Source organism: Rhinatrema bivittatum, chromosome 1 (genome assembly GCF_901001135.1).
Source record: "Rhinatrema bivittatum chromosome 1, aRhiBiv1.1, whole genome shotgun sequence".
NCBI lineage: Eukaryota > Metazoa > Chordata > Amphibia > Gymnophiona > Rhinatrematidae > Rhinatrema > Rhinatrema bivittatum.
This window is the reverse complement of record NC_042615.1, coordinates 457856198-457881834: the sequence shown is the minus strand read 5'-3', so window position 1 is coordinate 457881834 and position 25637 is coordinate 457856198. Positions and strand designations below refer to the sequence as shown.

The following is a 25637-nucleotide window of genomic DNA, read 5'->3' as shown; positions in this document are numbered from 1 at the left end:
TTTGTGTGTCCTTTTGAACTCCTAAGAGTAGCTGTGTTTGCTAGACAGTCAGACATTGCCTGATGATCTCTGGATCTGATTAGGCTAGATATGAACATTAAGTTTAAACTCACTTGCTGCATTCCATGTGCATTTTTGGCACTCTTCAAATATATTAACTCTCTGTGTTTCAAGAGTAAGTGCAAGAGAGCTGCTTATAATAACTCGATAGTAGATTAAAAAAAATAACAGTGGAATGCCTCAGGGATCTGTACTTGGACCAGAGCTTTTTAATATATTTATAAATGATCTGGAAAGGAATACAACGAGTGAGGTTATCAAATTTGCGATGACACACAATTATGCAGAGTAGTTAAATCTCAAGCGGATTGTTATAAATTGCAGGAAGACCTTGCAAGACTGAAAGATTGGGCTTCCAAATGGCAGATGAAATTTAACGTGGACAAGTGCAAAGTGATGCATATAGAGAAAATTAAACCCATGCTGTACTTATACAATGTTAGGTTCGGAGTTACTTCCCGGGTAAGAAATCGTCAGCTCAGTGTGCTGTGGCGATCAAAAAAGCAAACCGAATATTAGGAATTATTAAGAAGGGAATGGCAAATAAAACGATGGATGTCATAATGCCTCTATTGCTCCTTGGTGAGACCGCATCTTGAATACTGTGTACAATTCTGGTTGCCACATCTCAAAAAAGATATAGTTGCACTGGAGAAAGTGCAGAGAAGAGTGAGCAAAATAAGGGACATGGAACAGCTGCCCTATGGGAAAGGCTAAAAAAGTTAGGGCTGTTTAGTTTGGAGAAGAGTCGACTGAGGGGGGGATATGATAGAGGTCTTCAAATCATGAAAGGACTTGAAAAAGTTAATGTAAATTGGTTATTTTACTCTCTCAGATAATAGGACTAGGGGGGGCACTCCATGAAGTTAGTAAGTAGCACATTTAAAACTGAAACCGTTAAACAACAACCTGACAGAATATTAGGGTCCTTAACAATAATTAGTACAACACTAATCGAAGTGCATAGTTAAGCTCTGGAATTCATTGCCAGAGGATGTGGTTATGGCATTAGTGTAACTGGGTTTAAAAAAGGTTTGGATAAGTTCTTAGAGAAAAAAATCCATAAACTGCTATGATGGTAATTAATAAGCAATAGTAGCTTGTGATCTATTTAATGTTTGAGTACTTGTCAGGTACTTGTGACTTGGATTGGCCACTGTTGGAAACAGGATGCTGGGCTTGATGGACCCTTGGTCTGACCCAGTATGGCAATTCTTATGTTTTTATGAACAAATTATTTTAATCATTAGAGAATATTTCTACTTGCTTTATGCATTTTTAAAGATTGAGCAGTGCAGAGAGGGTACAACGTTGTTTTCATACTGTATACATTGGAATTTTCACTTGACCATTATTTGCATATTATATATTAAATTTTAAATTAAATTGTTGTAACAAAAAAAGCAGAATTATACATCAGCACAATCATTGGTGTGGTAGTTTTTTTTTACCATATCATACGAAAAGATTTGCTTTCACCTGTTACTGGTGATACATATTTGCTTTTATTTCCTTTCCTTTCCATTCTCTTTGTTTCTTTTTTGGGGGGGCTCGGGGCAGAGAGCCTGGTAGTCTTCTCCAGCTCATTTTGGCTCCATGCGCAATCAGAATTGGGGCTGGGATTTGGAATATGACACCACAAGCCTTTCTTAGAAAGCTTTTCCTTTTTCTTATCCCCTCCCACCTTTGGTTAGTTTAGTCATCTCAGTAGTAGTCCTCATCCAGGAGTAATACACCAGAGTTCTCCAAAATCTGCAATTATGGGTTTTCAGTCTGGCCAGTAAGTGTCTCCATTGCATGATGACTGGGACTTTCTTATCCCAGAGGCAGCCTCTGCCGCATGCCCAGTCCTAGCTCGCTCAAGGAATGGCAGACCTGACCTAGAAATTTATTCCATCTTCTCTTGAAATAAGATACCACAAGCCAATGTAGGTTGACATATGTGAGAATTGTTTTGCACAAATGGACACTGCTTTCACTAAAAAAATGTTATCGGTTGGGACCAAAGATTGAAACCATTCAAGAGGTAGTGATGTCACACCAAACCTTATATGCAGTATCTTATTTGTAAGGAAATGGTTTTTTTTTTTTTTTTTTAGAGAGATATACAAATAGTGCTGAGATGAGTAGTGTGTTGTATTGTGATTTGCTTTTTAACCATCTCCCTACCAGTCTTTGTGTGTGATGGTTAGCACAGGCTGCCAGCCTGGCCCTAGAACTTTCCTTTCTGAGAGTGGCACAATTGCTGGTCTGATTTTTTTTTTTTTTTGCTTGAAATGCTTTCTCTGCAGACAAGCAGGTTCAGAGTGGCACACAAAAATGGGTCATATGACTATGCTTGGTGTTCAGTGGACGACTAATTCAGATCTTTCTGGAACGGCCTAAAATTCCTTACCGTTCCTGTGCTGCTGCAACCCATTAGCTTCCCTAAGTCTCTTTTTGTTCTTCAGAAACAACAGACATCTGAGAGCACGTTTGCTCAGTAGTGCCACTGCACTTGGCGTTTTTGCCTTTTTTGTTTCATTCACAAATCCTTTTAGCTTCTTAGTTAGATCTTTGGCACTTTCAGGTATATTTCTCTTTTTTTGTCCTCTCCTAAGCCAGTACCCAGGATTATTTTTCCTGAATCATCACTACCAGTTCCGGGCACTACCCTTCGGGTTAGCCACCGCACCCCGGATGTTCACCAAGGTAATAGTAGTGGTGGCGGCAACACTCAGGAAGGAAGGAATCCTCGTTCATCCCTACCTGGACAATTGGCTGATCAGAGCAAAATCACCGGAGGAAAGCCGCCAAGCAACCAGCAGAGTCATAACCCTACTGGAAAGCCTAGGTTGGGTAGTCAACACAAACAAGAGCTTCCTACATCCCTCGCAGTCGCTGGAGTACCTAGGAGTCCGATTCGACACCAAGGATGACAAGTTCAGCCTGACCCCTACGAGGAGATCAAAGCTTTGGAACCGGCTCCAGACCTTGCTGAGCGCCTCCCGTCCCACAGCATGGGATCACCTGCAAGTCCTCGGACTAATGGCATCCACACTGGAAGTGGTGCCATGGGCGCGAGCCCACATGAGGCCCCCTGCAACATTCACTTCTATCACGGTGGATCCATGATCCCAGAACTACACCGTATGTCTACCACTACCGGCCAGAGTCCGGACCCAGCTACGGTGGTGGCTACAGATCAGCCACGTGAGCCGGGGATCAAGACTATCATCCCCAACCTGGACCCTGCTCACCACAGATGCCAGTCTACATGGGTGGGGAGCACACTGCGAAGAGCTAACCGCCCAAGGGCGGTGGAACTAAGAAGAGGCGGGGTGGAACATCAACCGCCTAGAAGCACGGGCGGTCAGATTAGCCTGCCTGCGGTTCGCCCACAGACTTCGAGACAAAGCAGTCAGAGTGATGTCTGACAACGCCACGACGGTGGCCTACATCAACCGGCAGGGCGGAATCAGAAGCCAACAGGTGTCCTTAGAAATAGACCCTCTGATGGCTTGGGCGGAAGCAAATCTCCAGGACATCTCCGCCGCCCACATCGCCGGGAAGGACAACACCATGGCAGACTTCCTCAGCAGGGAAAGTCTAAACCCAGGAGAATGGAAGCTGTCACCCACAGCCTTCAAGATGATAGTGAAACAGTGGGGGACTCCAGACATGGACCTTCTAGCCAGCAGATCCAACGCTCAAGTACCCAGATACTCCGCAGTCCCAGGGGATCAATGCCCTGGTACAGACCTGGCCACCGGGGACCCTGCTTATACGCCTTCCCTCCTTGGCCCTTGCTGGGCGCAATCATTCACAAGATTCAGCAACACAGGGGACTAGTTCTTCTGGTGGCCCCGGACTGGCCAAGAAGACCCTGGTATGCAGACATGAGAAGACTACTGGCAGGGAATCCACTACCCCTGCCTCCACACAGAGACCTGCTACAACAAGGTCCCATCCTCCACGAGGATCCAGCTCAATTCTCACTTACGGTCTGGCCATTAAGAGGGCCCGCCTGAGAAAAAGGGGATACTTGGGGGCAGTAATAGATACTCTCCTCCGAGCACGCAAGTTCTCCACATCTCTAACATACATAAGGATCTGGAGAGTCTTTGAGGCCTGGTGCGAAGACCGCATCGTCAACCCATGCTCCTCTAAAGTTCCCGTGATTCTGGAATTCCTACAGAGTGGACTACAGAAGGGTCTGTCCCTCAACTCCATCAAGGTACAGGTAGCCGCATTGTCATGCTACGGCTCCAGGAGCGAGGACGACAGCATAGCCTCGCACCCAGATATATCACGCTTCCTGAAAGGAGTCAAACACATTCGCCCACCACTAAAGTGGCCAGTGCCCCTGTGGAACCTCAACCTCGTCTTGGAGCTCCTAGCAGGATCCGCCTTCAGACCCCTCCGAGGCCTGTCCCTCCATCTGTTAACTTTGAAGACGGTGTTCTTGCTGGCCGTGTGTTCGGCCCTCCGCATCTCAGAGCTACAGGCACTGTCCTGCCGTCAGCCGTTCCTCAGACTCACCCCGGGGACCATTCAGCTACGCACGGTTCCCTCCTTCCTCCCCAAAGTGGTCTCACACTTCCACCTTAACCAAACCATCTCACTACCTACGATGGACGGTTTGAAGAAGTCGGAAGAAGCCCGTAGTCTACGCCATCTCGACATCGGCAGGCTTCTATCCAGATACCTGGAAATGTCGAAACCAGTACGAAAGACGGACCACCTTTTCGTCCTTCACAGTGGGAAGAGGCAAGGGGAAGCGGCCTCACGGGCAACCATTGCCCGCTGGATCAAGGAAGTCATCAAGGTGGCCTACGTAGAAGCGGGAAAACCACCACTTCTACAGGTCAAGGCCCATTCTACCAGAGCCCAGGCGGATTCCTGGGCAGAAACTAGAATGCTGTCACCTGCCGAGATCTGCAGGGCGGTAACATGGTCCTCCATCCATACCTTCTCCAGATTCTACCGTCTGGATGTTCAGGCTCGGGAGGACACAACATTTGCAAGGGCAATCCTAAGTGGGCCACGGGCAGCCTCCCACCCAGTTTGGGAGTAGCTTTTATACATCCCATTGGTCCTGAGTCCATCTGCTACACACTAGGAAATGGAGAAATTACTTACCTGATAATTTCGTTTTCCTTAGTGAAGACAGATGGACTCAGCATCCCACCCTCGGCTGCCGTTATACATGGTTTTTCAACGAATCAAGGGTAAGCCATGTTTTCATTTACCTAGGGCATCCACCCTGCCGGGTGTCGACGCTTTCCGGTTGAGTACACTGGTGGTCTCCAGCTATAGTCAATCAACCAGTTCAAGTTAATCAAGTTTTTAACGTTCTAACAAAGTTATTTAAGTTATCCATATTAAGTTAATCAATCAGTCAGTCACACATATATCCACAATGCTTTTCAAGGAAGAATCCTGAAGCACTGCACTTCCTGCAGGGGTATGTGTACTAGGGATGTGAATCGTGTGATCGATCGTCTTAACGATCGATTTTGGCTGGGGGGGGGGGGGAAATCTGATCGTCTTAGTTTTTTAGGTTAAAAAAATCGTTTTATCGGGGGAGGGGGGAGGGCGGGAAAACCGGCACACCAAAACAACCCTAAAACCCACCCCGACCTTTTAAAATAAATCCTCCACCCTCCCGAACCCCCCCCCAAAATGTTTTAAATTACCTGGGGTCCAGTGGGGGGGGTCCCGGCGCAATCTCCCGCTCTCTGGCCACGGCTGCGTTAAGAGAAATGGCGATGGTGGCCCTTTGCCCTTATCATATGACAGGGCAAAGGTAGCGCCGGCGCCATTTTGGTTCCTGTGACCCGACGTCACGAGTGCAGGAGATCGCTCCCGGACCCCCGCTGGACCCCCAGGGACTTTTGGCCAGCTTGGGGGAGCCTCCTGACCCCCACAAGACTTGCCCAAAAGTCCAGCGGGGGTCCGGGAGCGACCTTCTGCACTCAGGCCGTATTGCCAATATTCAAAATGGCGCCGGCGCTACCTTTGCCCTCACTATGTCGACAGAGTATTTTTCTGGAACTGATAAGCTGGGTGTTCTCTAGACGTTTGAAATCTGTTTTAATTTTTGTATTTTATTGCTTTTAAATTATTTACAAATTGTAGTTAAATGATGTATGATTATTGATGGGATTTACATTTGGTTAGTTCATTTCTTGGAGCAAGGGACAAGCGATTAAGAAATAAAATTATTTTTTATTTTGAGATGGAGACAATATTCAGCTCGGCTAGTTAGCAGCAGGGTATAAACCGCACTGCTGAATATACCCGGCTATCTTAAAGTTAGCCACATAAAGTTATATGTCTATCTTTAGGACAGGTTACCAGCATGAATATCGCCTCCTGCCCACCCCAGAATGCCCCCAACTTATGTGCCTAAGTTCTAACCACATAAGTAATTATCCATTTAGAATTTAGGAGCATAAGACTTTTAATGTGCCGGTTTTGCCATTTAGACAGATAATGTTTGAGTTATCCATCTGAATGGCTTTTGAATATAGACTTCATTGTGTGTTAAGTTATGAGATAATTTGTTATAAAAGCTTTGTCATGATTGTATGTTTTCATGTTGGCATTCATTGTTTTCTGAACAGGGTCGCCAGACAGAGGTGTTGGTGCTCGTTAAACCTCCATCTGGAGGCCTGGGGTTTAGTGTTGTGGGCCTAAAGAGTGAAAACAAAGGAGAACTAGGAATATTTGTGCAGGAGATTCAAGAAGGCAGTATAACACACAGGTGAGATTATTCATAATTACACATGCATCTGTAATCCCACAATAACATTCAGAAAAGCTGTTGGAGCTAATCTGTTATATATGCATACTATTTGTTCCTGTCATTCTAAAAAAAATACAATTTTAAAGGGCCAAAATCTACCTAGGGAACTAAGGAAATAAAGTACAATTTTTGACTTGAGACCAGGAGGAAAAGAATAACACTGAATTGAAACTATGGCACTTGCTGGAATATATCCGACTGGGCCCATGGAAAAAAAAAGAAAACTGAGAAATGTGGGGGAAGTCCCTCATTTACATTGAAAAGAAGTTTAATCTTTTAGAAACATCTGGAAATTGTTCTGCTTGATCACATGCATGGTCATGTGATCATGTGACTGAATTGCAGTTTTAAGAGAGCACCCATTACAAGTTAGCACCTTGGCTTTCTCTGATGATGAACCTTGTAGTGGAGGCACATACTGGGTTACATAAAAGTATAATGTTGAGAATCCATAACTTTCTAGGGATATGTGTTTTGTTTTTTTATGCTGTCAGACCCACGGCTATTCAGTTTTTTTTGTATTCTGTTAGAGGAGCTGGATGTACACTGGATTGGAACTAGAGTCATTTTATGCCATGGGCCTTTTGCTGATGTGCTATTAAGAGATGTTTTTCAGTTAAATTTCCCTCTTTTCTCTGTAGCATTCTGGTTAGGGTTTACGTGTTTTTCAAGTTCAGTTTCTCTGACAAGCAGATGACAGCCATACAAGATGATTTGTCATCAACTGCCTCCAGTCTCTTCTGAGCCCTTCATCTCCATTGGAATTGATAGGGGATCTTCTAGATGCAACTTGAGCTGCAGCTTTTCTCCCTGCCAGAAAATTCTGGGACTAAGTGTCTGCAGTGGAGGATGTGAGGAGGAGTTAGTAGACATCAGTCTGGTCCATGTTGATAGTTTTGGGCTTTATGGCCTTGTAGCATATTTGGACCTGCTGCGGACACAGGAAAAGTTCAGGAATATTAGACTGGACCAACTTAGTTATGGTGGAGATATTTATTTAGAGTGCTTCAAAGATGCAAAGTAAGCTACTACATTGATTTATTTATTTATTGTTTTTGTTATACCGAGTTTCATGATAGGCATCACATCAACCCGGTTTACAAATAACAAGGAGTGTAAAGCATAACGTAACGTAAAAAACAATATTTTCAATAAGAACCTTGAACTTTAAATACAGTGAATCAGAAAAAGGGAGAGGGAAAGTTACAAAAAACAAGGAAAATAAACTTGGGATGGAAGGGGAGAAATTGAACAGCACAATATTTACATTTCAGCCTATTGATACATTAGAATAGCAAGTGAAAAATGAAACGGTACATAGGTAATCAAATGAATAAATATGACAGTTGTGAATGGTAATAGTATGATAAATATTCAGCAGGAATTAGTGAGAGAGGGTTTGAGGTTGGTTGATTCGTGTTTACATTCCATTATTGCATACGAGTTAGTGCTAGTGAGAGGAGGTTTTATTCAAGGCTTGGAAATGCTTTTTTGAAAAGCCAAGTTTTTAGTCTTTTCCTAAATGTTAAAGAGCATGGCTCTTGTCTAAAATCAGGTGGGATCGAGTTCCAGAGAGCTGGACCTGCTGATGAGAAGGCTCTGAGACTCAAGGATTTATGTTGGTAGGTTTTGGCCTTTGGAATTTGGAGTGACTCTTTGTAGTGTTCCCTGATAGGCCTGGCGGAGGTGAATTTTTTAAGTGGTATTTGTAGGTCAAGTTGCGTGTGTTGGTTGATAGTTTTGTATATGATGTTAATGGTTTTGTACATGATTCTATAGTGGATCGGAAGCCAATGGAGGTTTTTGAGAATAGGTGAAATGTGGTCAATTTTCCTGGAATTTGTAAGGACTCTGGCTGCAGAGTTCTGAACCATTTGTAAAGGTTTGGTGTAAGAAGCTGGGAGGCCTAATAGTAATGAGTTGCTTCTTGTATCAGGCACAACTAATAGGTAAATGTCCACCAACTGGATGGATGATGAGGTCCTACCAACTACCTGGGGTCTCCCCAAGCTTTTCTAGGTCTGGGTTCTTATGATAAGGTGAAGAGATTTTCCCTTCACCCAGAATGTCTTGTGGTGTTCTGCCTTGAGGAAGACTGGGTTAAAACCTTGAACCGGGCTCCTTAAGGTAGAATGAGGGAGTTGTCAGTACACTCTGTAACATACCCTCCTCCTGTTGCGTTCGTGGCTGCTCTTCGCCCTTACTCCACTCTCTCTACCTCTGTGGCGACTCCCTCCGGGTCTGATGGACGGCTTGCTGCCGTGGCGTCTCCATGCCGCTTCTCTCCGGCGTACCCAGACCGGCTAGACGCTGCGGATCCGCCATGTTCCTGATGACGTAGGGCGCGCGCGCCTTCCGAAGTATGTATCAGCAAGGACGCGAACCTCAGGGGCGTCCCCCTGTAGTGACGTCATCCGCTTCCAACATAATAGGTCTTCACTTTCGCTTACGTTTTGAGTTAGCAAGTACGGACGGACAGATAAAGAATTGTCCAAGCTACTCTGCCTCCTTGGACTTACCAGAGGTACCCGCTCTTCAGGGGCCTCGCTATCTTTTCTCTATTTCAGATTGCAGATAGGAACCGGTACTTGCTCCTCGAGGGCCCATGTTCCTGAATACACTGAAGATTCGTTACTGCCTGGAAGCTATCGCAGATACAGACATTCGTGAGTTACCACCACTCTCTCAGAGCTTTCCCTGGAACCAGGTAGTCGCTCCTCGAGGGCCTAACTCTTTCCAGCTACTGAGCCTCCTTAAGAACCTATGTGAGTTTGTCATCTACTATTGGCTATGAATACAGCATACCCTGTCTACTCACTATAGTCTTTCTACATCTCAGCAACCCTGGGATCGCTGTTCCAGTATCTGAGGGACTTCAGCCCTGCCGGGCATATCAGCTCACTACTGCCACCTCTGGTGGTTCTACTAACCTGTCTAATAAAAGAACTATCTGTGTCTGTCTCCATACCCAAGCCTAGCCGGTGGTCCCTCTCAGGATAACCTCCTGGGGGCGCTGTCATCTGCCGTCGGCCCAAGGATTCACTATTTACATTCCTTTCCAGCTGAGTACCCTCTCTAGCACTCCGCTGGTACAGATTGCCAACTCAGCAGTCTATATCATAACAAGATTGCTAGTTCGCCTACTGAGCATATCAGATTGCTAAACTCCTCCTTCCACGGGAGCCAGTCCCTAACAGATTGCAACTCCGCATGGTGACTCAAAACAGATTGCTAACTCCTCCCTCTACAGGCATATCCAGCAGCAGATTACAATAGATTGCTAACTCCTCCCCTCTGGAGGAGCTAAGCCTAACAGATTGCTAACTCCTCCCCGCTGGAGGAGCAAAACCTAACACCTCCTCAGCTTGGCTATGTCTGGTTGTGCGTTCAGATGTGCCCCGGGCACATCACGGCTCTGTCTCAAGGTCCTCCCTCCTCCGGCTTTATTGTCCCCAACACTCATGAGCTGTCTCTATAAGGTTGTAAAATGGGGATAGTTTTGACCCAGAACTACTGGGTATGGAAGCTCGGAGAGGACAGTCATTCTATCACGGCTTGTCCTGTGGCGGTTGTCAAGACGATGTGGGAAGTTGAACACTTTTGTTCATCCTCATATATGCATGTTACTATTTCAAGGACTTATTAACAATAAGAAAATAGAGATAATAAGTCCTGGCGAGGGAGCGTTTTGTTACAGTCAGAATCTACCAAGGCCTGGGTAGAGGCTTCCTGCAGTTCCACCTGGATAATAAAGTTCTTAAGTTTTGCACACGGGACACCACAAAATTGCAGCTTTGCTGCTTCTCATGTTCTGCTAACTTGCGCTTGCACATCAGATCATCACCCCAAGGACATTCTTCCTTTGCATGACCTTCTGTTTTATAGAAAGAATACTCCCATAGGGCCGGTTGGGTTTCTGCCCTACCAGTTTCAGTTAAAGACTCTTTGGTTTCCAGCTGCCTATATGGACAGCGGTCTTCTTCATGCCTGTTCTCTGCACAAAGGGCACAAACAGAGAAGGGTCTTCAAGGCCCCATTTCTGCCTCTCCGGATTCCCCTTTTTTTTTTGGGGGGGGGGGGGGTTTGCAGATTGTCGCTGCTTCAGAGTGTTATTTAAATATGCGCGCTTCCCCCTTCTGGCGTTCACTGGGTCACCAAACAAATGTCCATAGATTTGTTACCATCATACTGACTGTCCCTTGCCAAGTGTCCTTTCTGTCCACATTTAAAATATATGAACAAGATTAGAACCTGGAAACCAGGTTCAGAGGCCAAGCCACCTATTTTGGAGGTTCGTTGCTGAGGTCCTCTATCCTCTGTACCATGCCAGGGAATTGTTATGGATTGTTTCTCTAAGCCTCTTATGCTGGCAGGCATTGACTGTGCCTGGTAGAAGGCTGTCCTTTCCACTCTGCTGCAGGTACTGTGGCATTGGAACGCAGCTTGCGTGGTTGGGACAGATAATGTATCTGTTCCAAGGGCCTCAGACTCTGGCAGTCAGCATTCTCACTGGCTGTGCGGTCCTCAGCACACTAGAGTTCTGCCTGCATAGTCTCAGCCACTGCGTCAGTACGCACTGTATAGGGCAGAGGGGCACTAGTGTCATTACACACTCTGTGCTTGGTTGTGGGGCGGCGTGTAGCCACCGACTCTAGCACGTGGTTCTCGGTCCTTGCTGGGGCATAGGATTTCTCCCACAAGCACGGCACTATGGAGCAGGGGTGTGCCTCCATCCATGGGGGGGGTTACCACTACATGAGTCTGCCCAACGTGCTTTCGCAGTGGAGGGCTTCCAGTTGCCCTCTGTTGCATGGGCATTGGTGTATATATATATATATGTGTGTGTGTGTGTGTGTATTCATTATTCCCTCCGGGCGGTCACAACAGGTTGTGTTCCGTAGCCTCAGGACTGGCTTAGGGCTACACTCCTGGTCGGATAGTGAGGTGAGTGGCTCAAGCATCCTCTCCTTTCTCAGCAGAGAGAGGAGAAAGGAGCAATGTCTTTCACCCTCTACCATGTTCTTGTGGAACAGTCCCTGGGGCTTTGTCCCTGAGCTATTGTTTTCTCTGATCTGTCTCCTTGGAGGTCAAGGCCGGGAAGCGGCCGTCTTTAGCTGGGGCCCCTCTGGGGATTGCAGTGGCGACCTCCCCTATCCGAGGCTGGCTGCTTGTGGTGAGTTGGTTGCCTCGGCGCCTCAGCGAGCAGTGATTGTGTCTCAACTCTCCTTTGGGGGAGTTTCTAGGTCTTTCGGGATTGGGAGACTCCGATCCTGCTGCTTTCCTCTCACCTCTGGAAGGGTGAGTTGACTAGGTTTTGGGGCAACCATTTCGGAGTCCCCTATGGATGCCCCACTGTGCACCCCTTCGAGGGGTGTCCCTTGTTTCTGTTCCTAGACAAGGGATGCCACTGCTCTGACTGGCGTCAGTCCCAAGAATAGACAGAGCCTCTCCCTTGGACGCTTTGAGGCGTGGCATGTTTAACCTTGAGGGAGCCTGTCCAGTGTTGCTCCCTTGTGGCTCTCCAGGTTTTCCCCTGGTTCAGGAGCTACCTTGGTATCTGCTGGGCTCTGTGGGCGTCTTAAGGATCGCTATCGTCAATCATCCTTGCCTGCGGGACCCTCCTGTGAGGAGCATTTTAGTCCATCAACTAAGCAATCGTGCCTTTCACCTTTTTGCCATGTCCATGGCAGAGAGGGAGCTGGGGGGTCGAGTACCCCGCATGGAGGGTACTGCTCTCTGCTTGTGGTAGCATGCAAGCTAGTATTCCCTCATTTTTAGGATCACCCTGTTTGTGGGAGAAGAATACTGGTCATGCAACGTTGTCTATATTGCTGGGCCACGTGCTCCCTTAGGAAGGGAAGTATATGCATTCATGGTTGGGGTAATGATACTGCAGCTGGGTGGCTTGTTACTCTGTCCCGAGATCGCCCTGGGCATGCCCTGATGCCCTTTCAGTTTCCAGGCAGCTAATACAATCAGGATCTACCGGGGTTTTGCGCGTGTGACTCCCCCAGCTACCCATCTCCTGGTGGAGCCTTCAGGACTTCTCCCCCGGGGCAGTCACTCTCTTTCCGCTGTTTCAAGAAGACTGAAGGCTCCATCTCAGTGGGATACTCCCCGCTGTCTTCTGTAGTGAGTTGTTCACTTTGGGTTGATAGACAACCGAGCAATTCATGCTTGCCCCGGCGGTCTGCCGGTTTGCCTCCTTGTGTTCTTCGCTTCTTACAATTTCCAATTCATTTGTCGAGGGGGAGTGGAGATGAAGCTAAGAAGCCCGTGGTATCTCTCTGTATACCTGCAAGGAGAGATACTGCCTTAGTTTTTTTTCTCATTTTCTGGGTTACCCAAAGGACCTTCCTGCTCCCCTTGCTATCCTGTGACTGGATAGATGAACCGGTTCTGGCAGGTGCTCTTGAGTGAGCTTCAGGCCTATTTTATCTCCCTGCCGGGAAGCTTTGGACTACAGATCTGTTTAGGAGATTATTCTGATCCCCTGAAACCCTTGACATTGTCCTGCGCAGTCAGCTAGGTTTGATGCTTCAGCACGTAGTGTCTGTCCCAGGCCCTTCTGTGGTTTACTGCTTGTTCTTCAAGCATGACGTGAGTTTCTTCTGCCCATTCGGCCTACCAGCCATACCTGGGCACTCTTGTCCAGACTGTTATTATTTGTGACAATTGTGGGTGGATCCTTGGGCCGGTGGCAGATGACCACGCCTACAGGGGAAGATCCCGAGAGGGACCACTGGTCAGGCTCAGAGTTGGGAGACAAACACACACTTAGAGGTGGCAGCAGTGAACTGGAAGAGCCCGGCTGGGCTGTAATCTCTCAGGCACTGGAACAGCGATCCCAGGATGGCTGAGCTGTAGAGAAACTGAGATAGTGAGTAGGCAGAGTTCAGGAACAGAACCTTGATGGTAACACTCACACAATAGTCTCTTGGAACAGCCCAGGAGCTGGAATGAAGTAGGCCCTTGAGGAGCGAGTACCTGGTTCTAGGGAAAGTTCTGAGAGAGAGATGGTAACTCACTGGTGTTGTAGGCAGCGGTGACTTCCTGGCAGAAGTTATATTCAGTAGCAGGTCCGGGAACGTGGGCCCTCGAAGAGCGAGTACCGGTTCCAGACTGCAACCTGAAAAGCAAAAGAGAGCGAGGCTCCCGAGGAGCGGGTACTCCTGGTAAAGTCCGAGGAGTTAGAGTAGCAAGGTAAGCGGAGAGCGAATCCCATCCGCAGCGATACCTGGAGGCAGCTAGGTAGGAAACCATTTGCTAACTCGATTAGCTAGCAAAACAAGAGACCTTAAATATCTGGCGAAGATGACGTCATCTCAGGGGGACGCCCCTGAGGTTCGTGCCACAGCTGGTACTTGAGTCGGGGCTGCGCCGCACGCGCGCGCGCCCTTAGGCCTCAGGAGAACATGGCGGAAGGCAACGTCTAGCCGGTCTGGGGATGCCGGAGGAGGTCTGCAAAATGACGCCGCAGAAGCCAAACTTCCATCAAACAAAGAGGGAGTCGCCAAAGAGGTAAGGTGGGCAGAGTGGAGACGTCAGGCAGCGACTGTCGCAACACAGACTGTTGGCTGTCAATGGTTGACAGTCTCTTTCTAAAGAGTTCTCGGATCCCAGTTTGTTTTTTTCGGTTGTTTTTTTTAACACTGAAGAAACTGTGTGGTTTTCGTCCTAGAGTCTCTCTTGTTTACATTTCTGGTGCTTTCCTGCATCCAGAAGGATCTAGATCCATTGTTTTGTCAGAAACCCTGCTTGTACTGTTTTCTGTGCTGCGCTGTTGCTTCTGCTTGCACTCGCATCACTCTCCTGCCTCAGGCATCCCTGCTGCGTATGAGGGTTTGTATCTCAGTCTTTTTCTTGGCTTTCTTTGTAGAACCCAACTTTTCTCCAGCTTGCACCCCTGATGGGTCGGCTGCCTCTCAGGCAAAGGAGGGAGTAGTGCTCCAGCACTATGCGGTTTACCGCTTTGTCCTGTTCGGACAGCCTGTAGCTTGATATTCACCCATATGTGAGGACTACCATCCTGTTTGTCCTAGGAGAAAGCAGAGTTGCTTACCTGTAACAGGTGCTCTCCTAGGACAGCAGGATTTTAGTCCTGACAAAATCCACCTCCCCTAGGAGTTGGCTTCTCCATGTATTAGCTATATCATGAACTGAGGGACTCTACCTAGGGGACAGGGTGATGACTACAGCTGCACATGCTCAGTTGGACATGCTGAAAACTCTAGAATCTTTGAGATCAAAGTTCCGTGCCAGACTCCATCCGATGATGTCACCCATATGTGAGGACTAACATCCTGCTGTCCTAGGAGAACATCTGTTACAGGTAAGCAACTCTGCTTTCCTTCTTGGAGGCTGAAGGTTTTTACTTGTGCTTTCAGCTTAAGCAAAAAAAAAAAAAATCCTTGAACTGACACCACATTTAGCATATTCGGGCATGCAGTGGCCACAGGAATAATTCAGGAATATTAAAACTGGACCAACTTAGTTATGGTTCAGATATTTATTTACAGTAAATAAGGCGTTCTGCCTTAAGGAGGACTTGGTTAAAACCTTGAACTGGTCTCCTTAAGTTAGAGTGAGAGAGTTGTCGGTACACTCCGTCACAGGCCTCCTTAGTGCATGTCTCCATATAATGTTAAAAAAAAAATACCATCTGCTTCTTTTTATCTTTACTTTATTAATACTAAACATTTAGAAACCATTGCATTTACATGTTTTACATTTATTAAAATTTATGAATCTCCTTAACACTTCGGGCCTAGGCAAGGAACAAAAGTACAGATTTAAATATTTGAGTCCTCATACCAGGGTTCAGCCAATTTTGTCTATCCCACATTTGTCATGGGAACCAACAGTTATGTCTGTTTGGTATTTTTCCTTAATGTATGTTATATGATCACTCAACGTGGAATAACTATAATACAAACTGTCAGCAGAATTGAGGCATAAGAACATAAGAAATGCCATACTGAATCAAGCCAAAGGTCCATCAAACCCAGCATCCTGTTTCCGAGAATGGCCAGTCCAGGTTACAAGAACCCAGTAAGATCACAGGCCAGGGCATCAGGGCAGGCCCTCTTGCTTATAACTAGGGATAAACAGTTGTTTTCCTAATTCTACCTGGCTAATGTGGCTTATGGACTTGTCCTCCAGGAACTTGTCTAGACCCTTTTTAAACCCAACTGCAATAAGCTTTTTTCACAACATCCTGTGGCAAAATATTCCACAGTTTAATTGTGCACAGTGTGAAAAAATAAGAAAATGTATTTGTTTTAAAAGTACTACCTGTTAGTTTCATAGAGTGTTTCTTAGTTCTGTTACTATTGGAACAGGTAAACATCTTACCTATTTACTCATTTCACCCCACTCATGATTTTATAGACTTCTATCGTATCTCCTGTCTGCCATCTCTTCTCAGGCTAAAGAGCCCTAACATGTGTAGTCTTCCCTCATAGGTAGGTATTCTGTTCCCTTTATCATTTTGGTCGCTTTTTCTGTACCTTTTCAAGTTCTGCTATATCTTTTATAAGATGGGCTGACCAGAACTGCATATAATTCTCAAGGTACAGATGCACCATGGATAGATACAGAGGTATTATAATATTTGTTTTATTTTCCATTCCTTTCTTTATAATGCCTAACATTCTTCATCAATAAACAGGGCTGAATTAGCCATGACATGTGGGTGATGTCATCTGATGACACTGAACAGACCCTTCTCTCTAGCAGAGTTTTTAAACTCTGCTGAGCATGCACAGGAGATCCTGATCAGGCACTGCCTCATGAGCTTTTTCCATTTCTTTGTGTCTAAACAGCTGCTCAAATGTGTACTCTCTCTCCTAAGTTTATCTTCTATTAAGTGTTTTCCCTTTTTTTGCTGCCTTGCTACCTTGGCAGTCCCACAACAGATCTTGTAAGTGCTACAAAAAAAAAAGACAGTTAAGAGGAAAGAGGAAGATTATGCCAGGTAAGAACACCTCCCTGTGAGTTTTCTGTTTCTGCAAATGCAGCCAGCCCATGTTTCTTGCTATTGATGCCTCGACCATGGCTGTAGAGGCAAAAACTCACAGAAAAAACTTTTCTAAATATATCCGAAGCAGAAAGCCTGTGAGGGAGTCAGTTGGACCGTTAGATGATCGAGGGGTTAAAGGGGCACTTAGAGAATATAAGGCCATCGCGGAAAGATTAAATGATTTCTTTGCTTCGGTGTTTACTGAAGAGGATGTTGGGGAGGTACCCGTAATGGAGAAGGTTTTCATGGGTAATGATTCAGATGGACTGAATCAAATCACGGTGAACCTAGAAGATGTGGTAGGCCTGATTGACAAACTGAAGAGTAGTAAATCACCTGGACCGGATGTTCTGAAGGAACTAAAAAATGAAATTTCAGACCTATTAGTAAAAATTTGTAACCTATCATTAAAATCATCCATTGTACCTGAAGACTGGAGGATAGCAAATGTAACCCCAATATTTAAAAAGGGCTCCAGGGGTGATCCGGGAAACTACAGACCGGTTAGCCTGACTTCAGTGCCAGGACAAATAGTGGAAAGTGTTCTAAACATCAAAATCACAGAACATATAGAAAGACATGGTTTAATGGAACAAAGTCAGCATGGCTTTACCCAGGGCAAGTCTTGCCTCACAAATCTGCTTCACTTTTTTGAAGGCGTTAATAAACATGTGGATAAAGGTGAACCGGTAGATGTAGTATACTTGGATTTTCAGAAGGCGTTTGACAAAGTTCCTCATGAGAGGCTTCTAGGAAAAGTAAAAAGTCATGGGATAGGTGGCGATGTCCTTTCGTGGATTGCAAACTGGCTAAAAGACAGGAAACAGAGAGTAGGATTAAATGGACAATTTTCTCAGTGGAAGGGAGTGGACAGTGGAGTGCCTCAGGGATCTGTATTGGGACCCTTACTTTTCAATATATTTATAAATGATCTGGAAAGAAATACGACGAGTGAGATAATCAAATTTGCAGATGACACAAAATTGTTCAGAGTAGTTAAATCACAAGCAGATTGTGATAAATTGCAGGAAGACCTTGTGAGACTGGAAATTGGGCATCCAAATGGCAGATGAAATTTAATGTGGATAAGTGCAAGGTGATGCATATAGGGAAAAATAACCCATGCTATAATTACACAATGTTGGGTTCCATATTAGGTGCTACAACCCAAGAAAGAGATCTAGGCGTCATAGTGGATAACACATTGAAATCGTCGGTTCAGTGTGCTGCGGCAGTCAAAAAAGCAAACAGAATGTTGGGAATTATTAGAAAGGGAATGGTGAATAAAACGGAAAATGTCATAATGCCTCTGTGTCGCTCCATGGTAAGACCACACCTTGAATACTGTGTACAATTTTGGTCGCTGCATCTCAAAGAAGATATAATTGCGATGGAGAAGGTACAGAGAACAGCTACCAAAATGATAAGGGGAATGGAACAGCTCCCCTATGAGGAAAGACTAAAGAGGTTAGGAATTTTTTCAGCTTGGAGAAGAGACGGCTGAGGAGGGATATGATAGAGATGTTTAAAATTATGAAACGTCTAGAACGGGTTAATGAGAATCAGTTATTTACTCTTTCGGATAGTACAAAGACTAGGGGGCACTCCATGAAGTTAGCATGTGTCACATTTAAAACTAATCGGAGAAAGTTCTTTTTCACTCAACGCACAATTAAACTCTGGAATTTGTTGCCAGAAGATGTGGTTAGTGCAGTTAGTATAGCTGTGTTTAAAAAAGGATTGGATAAGTTCTTGGAGGAGATGCAGCTCCAGCACTGCTCTCTACATCAATGGTGTGGGTGTAAGGTAACTTGATCCAAACAGTTACTAATAAAGGCCAAGAGTAACAGATAAGTATGAGAAAAAAAATGTGTGAAAGCTTGCTGGGCAGACTGGATGGGCCGTTTGGTCTTCTTCTGCCATCATTTCTATGTTTCTATAAGTCCATTACCTGCTATTGATTAAGTTGACTTAGAGAATAACCAGTGCTATTACTAGCAACAGTAGCATGGAATAGACTTAGTTTTTTGGGTACTTGCCAGGTTCTTATGGCCTGGATTGGCCACTGTTGGAAAAAGGATGCTGGGCTTGATGGACCCTTGGTCTGACCCAGGATGGCATGTTCTTATGTTCTTATATCTCTCCATTGCTTGGAGGAGGAGCTGGTGCATCATCTTTCAGATTTCTGCAAGAGATTTTGTCACAGGACCAGCAACAGTCAGGGAACGACGAGGGGAACATTTGGATTCTGTCCATAGAATATGCTGGAGAGAAGACTCTGACTCCCCTACATGGTTACTGTGGCAGAATTCTGCCCATGGCAGGAAGGGAGTCCAATCATCTTGCCGGTTGCTTTCATAGGCCCTTAGGAAGGCCTTGAGGATCTAGTTGGTCCATTCCATTTGGCCATTGGTCTGATGGTGATATGTGGATGAAAGATCAAGGGGGACATTCAATTTTCAGCAGGGGTCCTCCAAAACCTTGCTGTGAATTGTAAACCCCCCCCCCCCATCCCCAAGTCGCTGGCCACATGCTCTGGTAATCCATGAAGACATTTAAGAAAAATTGATGTGTGAGTACTGGTGCTGAGGGAATCCTGGGAGGGGCAAAAAGTGAGCCATTTTCGAAAAATAGTCGACCATCACTCAAATTACTGTGCAACCATTGGAGGGTGGCAGGTCTGTTTAAAAAATAAAAATGGCTTTGTGTCTCTGAATTTGGGATACACTATAAAAGACCCCAGGATTCAGAGTGAGAAGGCTTGCTAGCAGCACAATTGGGACAGTACTCAATGTATAATTTGACTTCCTGGGTCACTTGGGGCCACTGTTAGTGGCAGGAGAGAAATTCTAGAGTCTTCCGGCTACCTGGGTGTCCTGCCAACCAGGAGTCATGAGCCCAATGAAAAACCTTCTTTCACGGTTTTCCCCGGGGTACCAGAGCAGGAACTGTTGCCATTATTTTCGCAGGATCAAGAATGTTTCGAGGGGGCTCCAGTATATCCAGTATATAAGTTACCAATAAGGGCCCTGAACTCAGCGGTCGGGGTAACAGAATGGGAAAATAAGTGTGAGAGCTTGCTGGGCAGACTGGATGGGCCTGTTGGTCTTCTTCTGCCATCATTTCTATGTATAGATTTTTCTTGGCTGGGCGATATTTGAGGTCGAAGTTAAAGCGATTGTAAAATAAGGACCACCTTGCTTGTTGGGGGGTTCAACTTCTGTGCTTGCTGGAGGTACTGGATTTTGTGATCCGTGTATATGGTTAGTGGATGAACAGCACCTGCCAACAAATGTATCCATTGTTTGAGAGTGCGTTTTAAAGCCAGTAGTTCCCAGTCTACAATAGTATATATATATTTTTTTTCTTAGGTATGAATTTCTTGGAGTAGAAGAAGCAAGGTTGTGAGTATCTCGTTATCATTAAGTTGGGAGAGAACTGATCCTACTCCTATGGAGGAGGCATCCACTTCCACAGTGAAGGGTTTCCAGGGATCAGTTTGAAACCAAGAAGCCTCAAGGAATACTGTTTTCAGATGGTTAGAGGCTTGAACTGCGGTTTCAGGCCAGTTCTTTGTATCTGAACCCTTCTTAGTAAGGGAAGTGAGGGGGTACCTCTATGGAAGAATAGTTGTGTATTAACTGATGATAGTAGTTTGTGAATCCTAGGAATCTTTGGAGGGCTTTAAGACCTATGAGCCTGGACCAGCTTTGCATAGTACTCTGCTTGTCTGGGACGATTTGTAAACCTTGATGAGACTTGATAATGTAGCTTGGCATAGAGATGATTCTCTCGGAGCCTTTGCAGCACAGTCTTCATCTGTTCACGATGCTAAGTGTGAAAGCGGGAAAAGATATGAATATCATCCAGGTAAAGTAGCACACATGAAGGTTTTTGTTGACCAAATGCTGGAAGACTGGGAGGGGGGGCATTACTATGTAATCATAGTGCACATAGCGAGTATTAAAAACATTCTTGTCCTCATCCCCCTCGCGTATACTGATAAAGGTTATAGGCATTTCGGAAATCCAATTTTATGAAAATTCTGGCACCTTGTAAGTGGTCAAATAGCTCAGCTGTTAGTGGCAGGGTATAGTGGTTTCTTCGTGTGATGGCATTAATGCTCCGGTAATCTATACATGGTCTAAGGGATGAATCTTTCTTCCCCATGAAGAAAAACCCTTCTCCTGCTGGGAACAAAGATGGTTGGATGAAGCCCCATTCCAAGTTTTCTTTGACATAAATAGACATGGCGATGGTCTCTGGGATGGACAGTAGGTAAATGCGACCCTAAGTGGTGACTTCCCTGCAGGAGATCGATGGCACAGTCATAAGGCCTGTGAAGAGGTAGTGTTTCAACCTGTTTCTTACTGAAGGGGGCATAGGCCCATGGAAGTCCTTGAGGTACTGGGAGGGATGTCAAGAGCAGCTGTCCACTGTGGCAGTACTGGGAGGAGACACTCTTTGTGACATTTGGGTCCTCACCAGGAAATCTTAAGTCTCCCAGTTGATCATGGGATTGTGCTGAATTAATCAAAGTAATCCCAATATAATTGGATTCATGGCATTAGATAACACGAAGAGTGTGATCTGCTCCTGATGCAGAGCTCCAATTTGCAGCATCAGGGGAATGATTATCATGGCTAGACTGCCTGGTAGGGGTTCCCTATTGACTGTAGAAATTTTCATATGTGGGGGGGGGCACTTAGGGATGCAAGGGTTCATTTCTGAACCACGAAATGAATGTACATACTCTGTTATCTAATCAACGCTCTCTGCTCTCTGTTACTGTTTTTTACCTATCTCTGCTCTCTGTTACTGTTTTTTACCTATCCCTCTTTTCCAATGACCAAGTTCTTCATTCCCTGTTTTATTGTAACTTTTTTACGCCTGCTGTGTTAATTGGTTCTCCCCTAGTTCATTGTAAACCGGTACGATAAGACTTGTCTTGCGCATCAGTATATTAAAAGAAATTAAATAAATAAATAAATAAAAGGGTGGATTATAGTGCCTGACCAGGGCTTCCTCAATGAAATTTTCTTTGGTGCCCAAGTCCATGAAGGCCTCTGTGGTGAATTCCTCAGTGTTGGTTTTCAGATTGCCTGGGACCAGCATTTGTAGAGAGGAGGACAAGGAAAAATGGCCTAGGGCTGCCTCCATAACCAACCCTAAGTGTGGACGTTTCCCGACTTCTCTGGGCATCTAGCCACATAGTGCCCTTGTTCCGGCGCAATACAGACATGTGTTGAGGTGTCTGCACTTCTGCTTTTCTTCATTCATTAGCTTTGCTCTTCTGAGCTGCATGGGTTCCTCCATGGTGAGTGCCACCATGGGTTCCTTGATGGGAAGTACGAATGGGTGCTGGAATCTGGGAGCCAACCTCAACTGCCATCAAGAGGAGTCCCTCTCCCAGGCTTGCAGCTTGATGCAGAGAAATAGTCTTCCAGATAGTGGAACATCTCTTCCAGGGAACTCGTCCTTAATTTGGTCAATAAGGCCTTGCCAAAAAATGGCCACCTGGCTCTTCTCATTCCACTGAAGTTCTGATGGGAGAGTTCTGAACCAGATGGTGTATTCATCAACTGTTTTGCCTCCTTGCTTTAGGTGGAATAGCTTTGCAGCCACGGAGGAAGAGCATCTGGACTCACTGAATATGCGATGAAACTACATCATAAATTCTTTTAGGTTTCCCATAAGGGAATCATTTATTTCCCAGAGGGACGTTGCTAGCAAGGCCATGATGAAGGTTACCTTAGTCCAGACAGAGGGAAAGTTTGCTGCTTGTAGCTCAAAGTGCATGAGGCATTGGTTAATAAAGCCTTGGCAGTTCCTGGGATCTCCAGTGTACCTGGGTGGTGGAGCCAGGAATGGCATAGGAGTAGTTGTACAGAGTGGAGCAGGCAGCAGCAGAGTCGGAGGAGTGGGTGTAGGTATCTGGGACTGTGTCGCAGCCTACCACATTGCCAGGCTCTGCATTAAGCCTGTTTTCTGGTTTAGTTGTTCCTGTTGTAGCTCTACCTAATGAGCCAGATTAGAGAGAGCCTGAGTTGAGGTCATGCCCGCTGAACTCATGGCTTCAGCAGTCTGTCACAGAGTACGAATCCTTTGGTTGTGGTGTGATTGGTGCAGCCTGGTAGGAGAACCAGCTGGGCTCACACCGACAGAAGGCAGACATGCTCAAGCTGGGATGGGAACTAGACTTCACCTTTACCTGTCTCTTCCACCTGTGGCTGAGCCTTTGCTTTCAGAGGCCAGTAAGACTTGGGCGATGAACCAGCAAGAGAGACGTCAGGCAATGTCTGGACTTGGCCAAGGTCAAAGCAGGCAGCGAACAAAATAGGGGTCAAGGTAAGCGGCAATAAGGCGAAGTCCAATTCTGAACAGTGGACAAGGCAGACGGTGAATCCAGGTATGGGTCAGATAACCAGCAGAGATGACAGAGAACAGAAGGAGTCAGACTCGGACTAGGCAAGGACTGGTACAGGCAAGGCAGAAGTGGGATATAAACTAATCGGTGCTACAGGCAGAAAGCATGACAGGAGACTTGTTGCTGAGGTACTGGATGGAAGTATGATTTGGGTTTAAATACCCAGCTGGTGCCGACATCATCTTTGGGCGACGTTGCAGCTTTCCCACTGCAGGGCCTTTAAAGGACTGCAAAACGCACACATGTGTGCCCAAAGGAGCTCACGGCAGTTGGGGCACTGGCGTCCGGGAGAGAGCATCGGCAGCATTGTGCAGGGGTGGCGGCATTTGGGTGAGTGAGGCCGGTCAAGATTCACATTTAATAAATAAATAAATAAATAGCTTCTCCATTGATGGTGGCTTTGAGCAAGCAGTACTAAAAAACGTGTTTACTTAAATGCTTCAGCTCTCCCCAGCCACGCTGTTCTGTGTTGCATTTACGTCATCACACTTGAAGAAATAAATGTTTTTATCCCAGGACAAGCAGGATGCTAGTCCTCACATATGGGTGTCCATACTTGTGTTAATTCAGTCCTGATTGTCCATGTAGAAGGCATTTTCTTTCCTGTAACAGGGGTTCTTTATAGACAGCAGGACAATTCAGCCACACAATATTGTTTTCCTCCCTGTAGTGTTTAAGTTTAGCTTGTGAACTGACTGAAATTTGTTCCGTGGCGGCTTCACAGGAACTGCCATGCATGCTTGGAAAGACTTTTAAGACTTTCTGAGCTGTGAGAGAGCACATTCCATGATGATGCTGTTTGGTGATGTCACCCACTTGTGTGGCTGAAGTATCCTGTCTACGGAGTACATGTATCACAGGTAAGCAACTTTTGCTTTCGTCTGGCTTCTGGGAAGGAGTCCACCAGAAAATCATATGGGTTTAATTGGAGGTTTGCTGTCTGTTATGAGGGCAATATCCTGGATCCTTTGTCTTGCCATTCACAAAAACCGATTGAGTATCTTTTACAACTTTTTAGAACCTGGCCTCAAAACCGACTCTGTTAGGGACAGAAAAATTCAAATAAACCAGGTTTCCAAAGCTTTGTTTTTGTTCTGTACTTTTTGGGTATGATATCATATGTCCATATTACAATCTATCTGGGTTCTACCTCTCCATAACACATTGCTAAACATCACAAAAAGGATTTTCTTGCTGTACCTACATGCATGTTTTGCTCTTCTGTTTTCTTTTGTTCAACTCTGTTATTTATTCTATATTTTTTTTTTAATAGAGATGGAAAATTAAAGGAAGCAGATCAAATCCTTTCCATTAATGGACAAGTGCTCGACCAGACTATTACTCATCAACAAGCCATCGGCATCCTGCAGAAAGCAAAAGATCATGTAGAGCTAGTTATTGCCAGAGGCCCATTGCCGCAGCTCATGAGTCCTGTAGTGTCCCGATCTCCATCTGCGGGCAGTACAGTTTCGGATCATTCCAATCCTGTAAGCACACTAAAGTCAAATTTGTAAACAGTTCATTTTTAATGACTATGCTTTCTTTCTGTAATATCTACTCAGTTCGTCCTCTATATGAGCAAACTTGAAGTTAAGTTTGGCTTTTGTAGTTACCTGTTGGAGACTGAAAGAAAAGTTATGAGGCCATATCCTTTGTTTCAAATATTGTTTCTTCTAAAAATTAGAAAGACTTGGTACTCTTAAAGCACTCAAATAATGTGTGAAATGTTTTTGTTTAAACCTTCTATCTGATTACTTTTTATTGGTCTTGCACTTCAGATTTCAGAAAAGGGTTGATGATTTTACCTGTTCTTTTTTAATAGTAGTTTACAGAATAGATATTTTTGTGCTAAACGTTGAACTTAATTTGTTTAGAAAGATTAAGAAAACAGCTGGAATTTCAGAATACTGTCTGGTTTTTCAATTAATTTTATTTCTTATTTTTCATACCTCTTTGAAATGCAAGGTGTAACTTTGTATTATATTGCAACCCCCTGAACTTACTGCTCATTTGGTATTCATATTTTCTATATAGAAACTGAATGTCTATATGGTGTCTTGATAAGGATTAAAGCAACTGTACCATGATTTATTCAGATTCATATTGATAAAATTGTAAGAAAAATATTTTTGCTAGTAATTTTGCTGATTTAATTCTAATGTTATGTATATATAAATCTATATATATTTTTATGTATATTTTGTATACTGATATTCTAGTAATAATCATAATGGTTCACAGCATAAATACAAATAAAATTGCATAAAACATAACATCTTCAATTTAATATAAATAGTACTGCATAAAAGTAAACTAGACTTAAGAAAAATAAAATAAAA

General features: G+C 45.0%; 1 protein-coding gene across 5 annotated transcripts in view; it reads left to right on the top strand.

Annotated features, from left to right (window-relative positions):
- Positions 1-25637, top strand: part of MPDZ (multiple PDZ domain crumbs cell polarity complex component) — a 662189-nt gene that overhangs the window by 36263 nt on the left and 600289 nt on the right. For all 5 annotated transcript variants that reach the window (XM_029605550.1, XM_029605570.1, XM_029605559.1 and 2 more), the window contains exons 5-6: positions 6669-6808; positions 24572-24785. In XM_029605550.1, coding sequence (XP_029461410.1) covers positions 6669-6808; positions 24572-24785 — 354 coding nt within the window. The remainder of the gene's footprint in view (positions 1-6668; positions 6809-24571; positions 24786-25637) is intronic.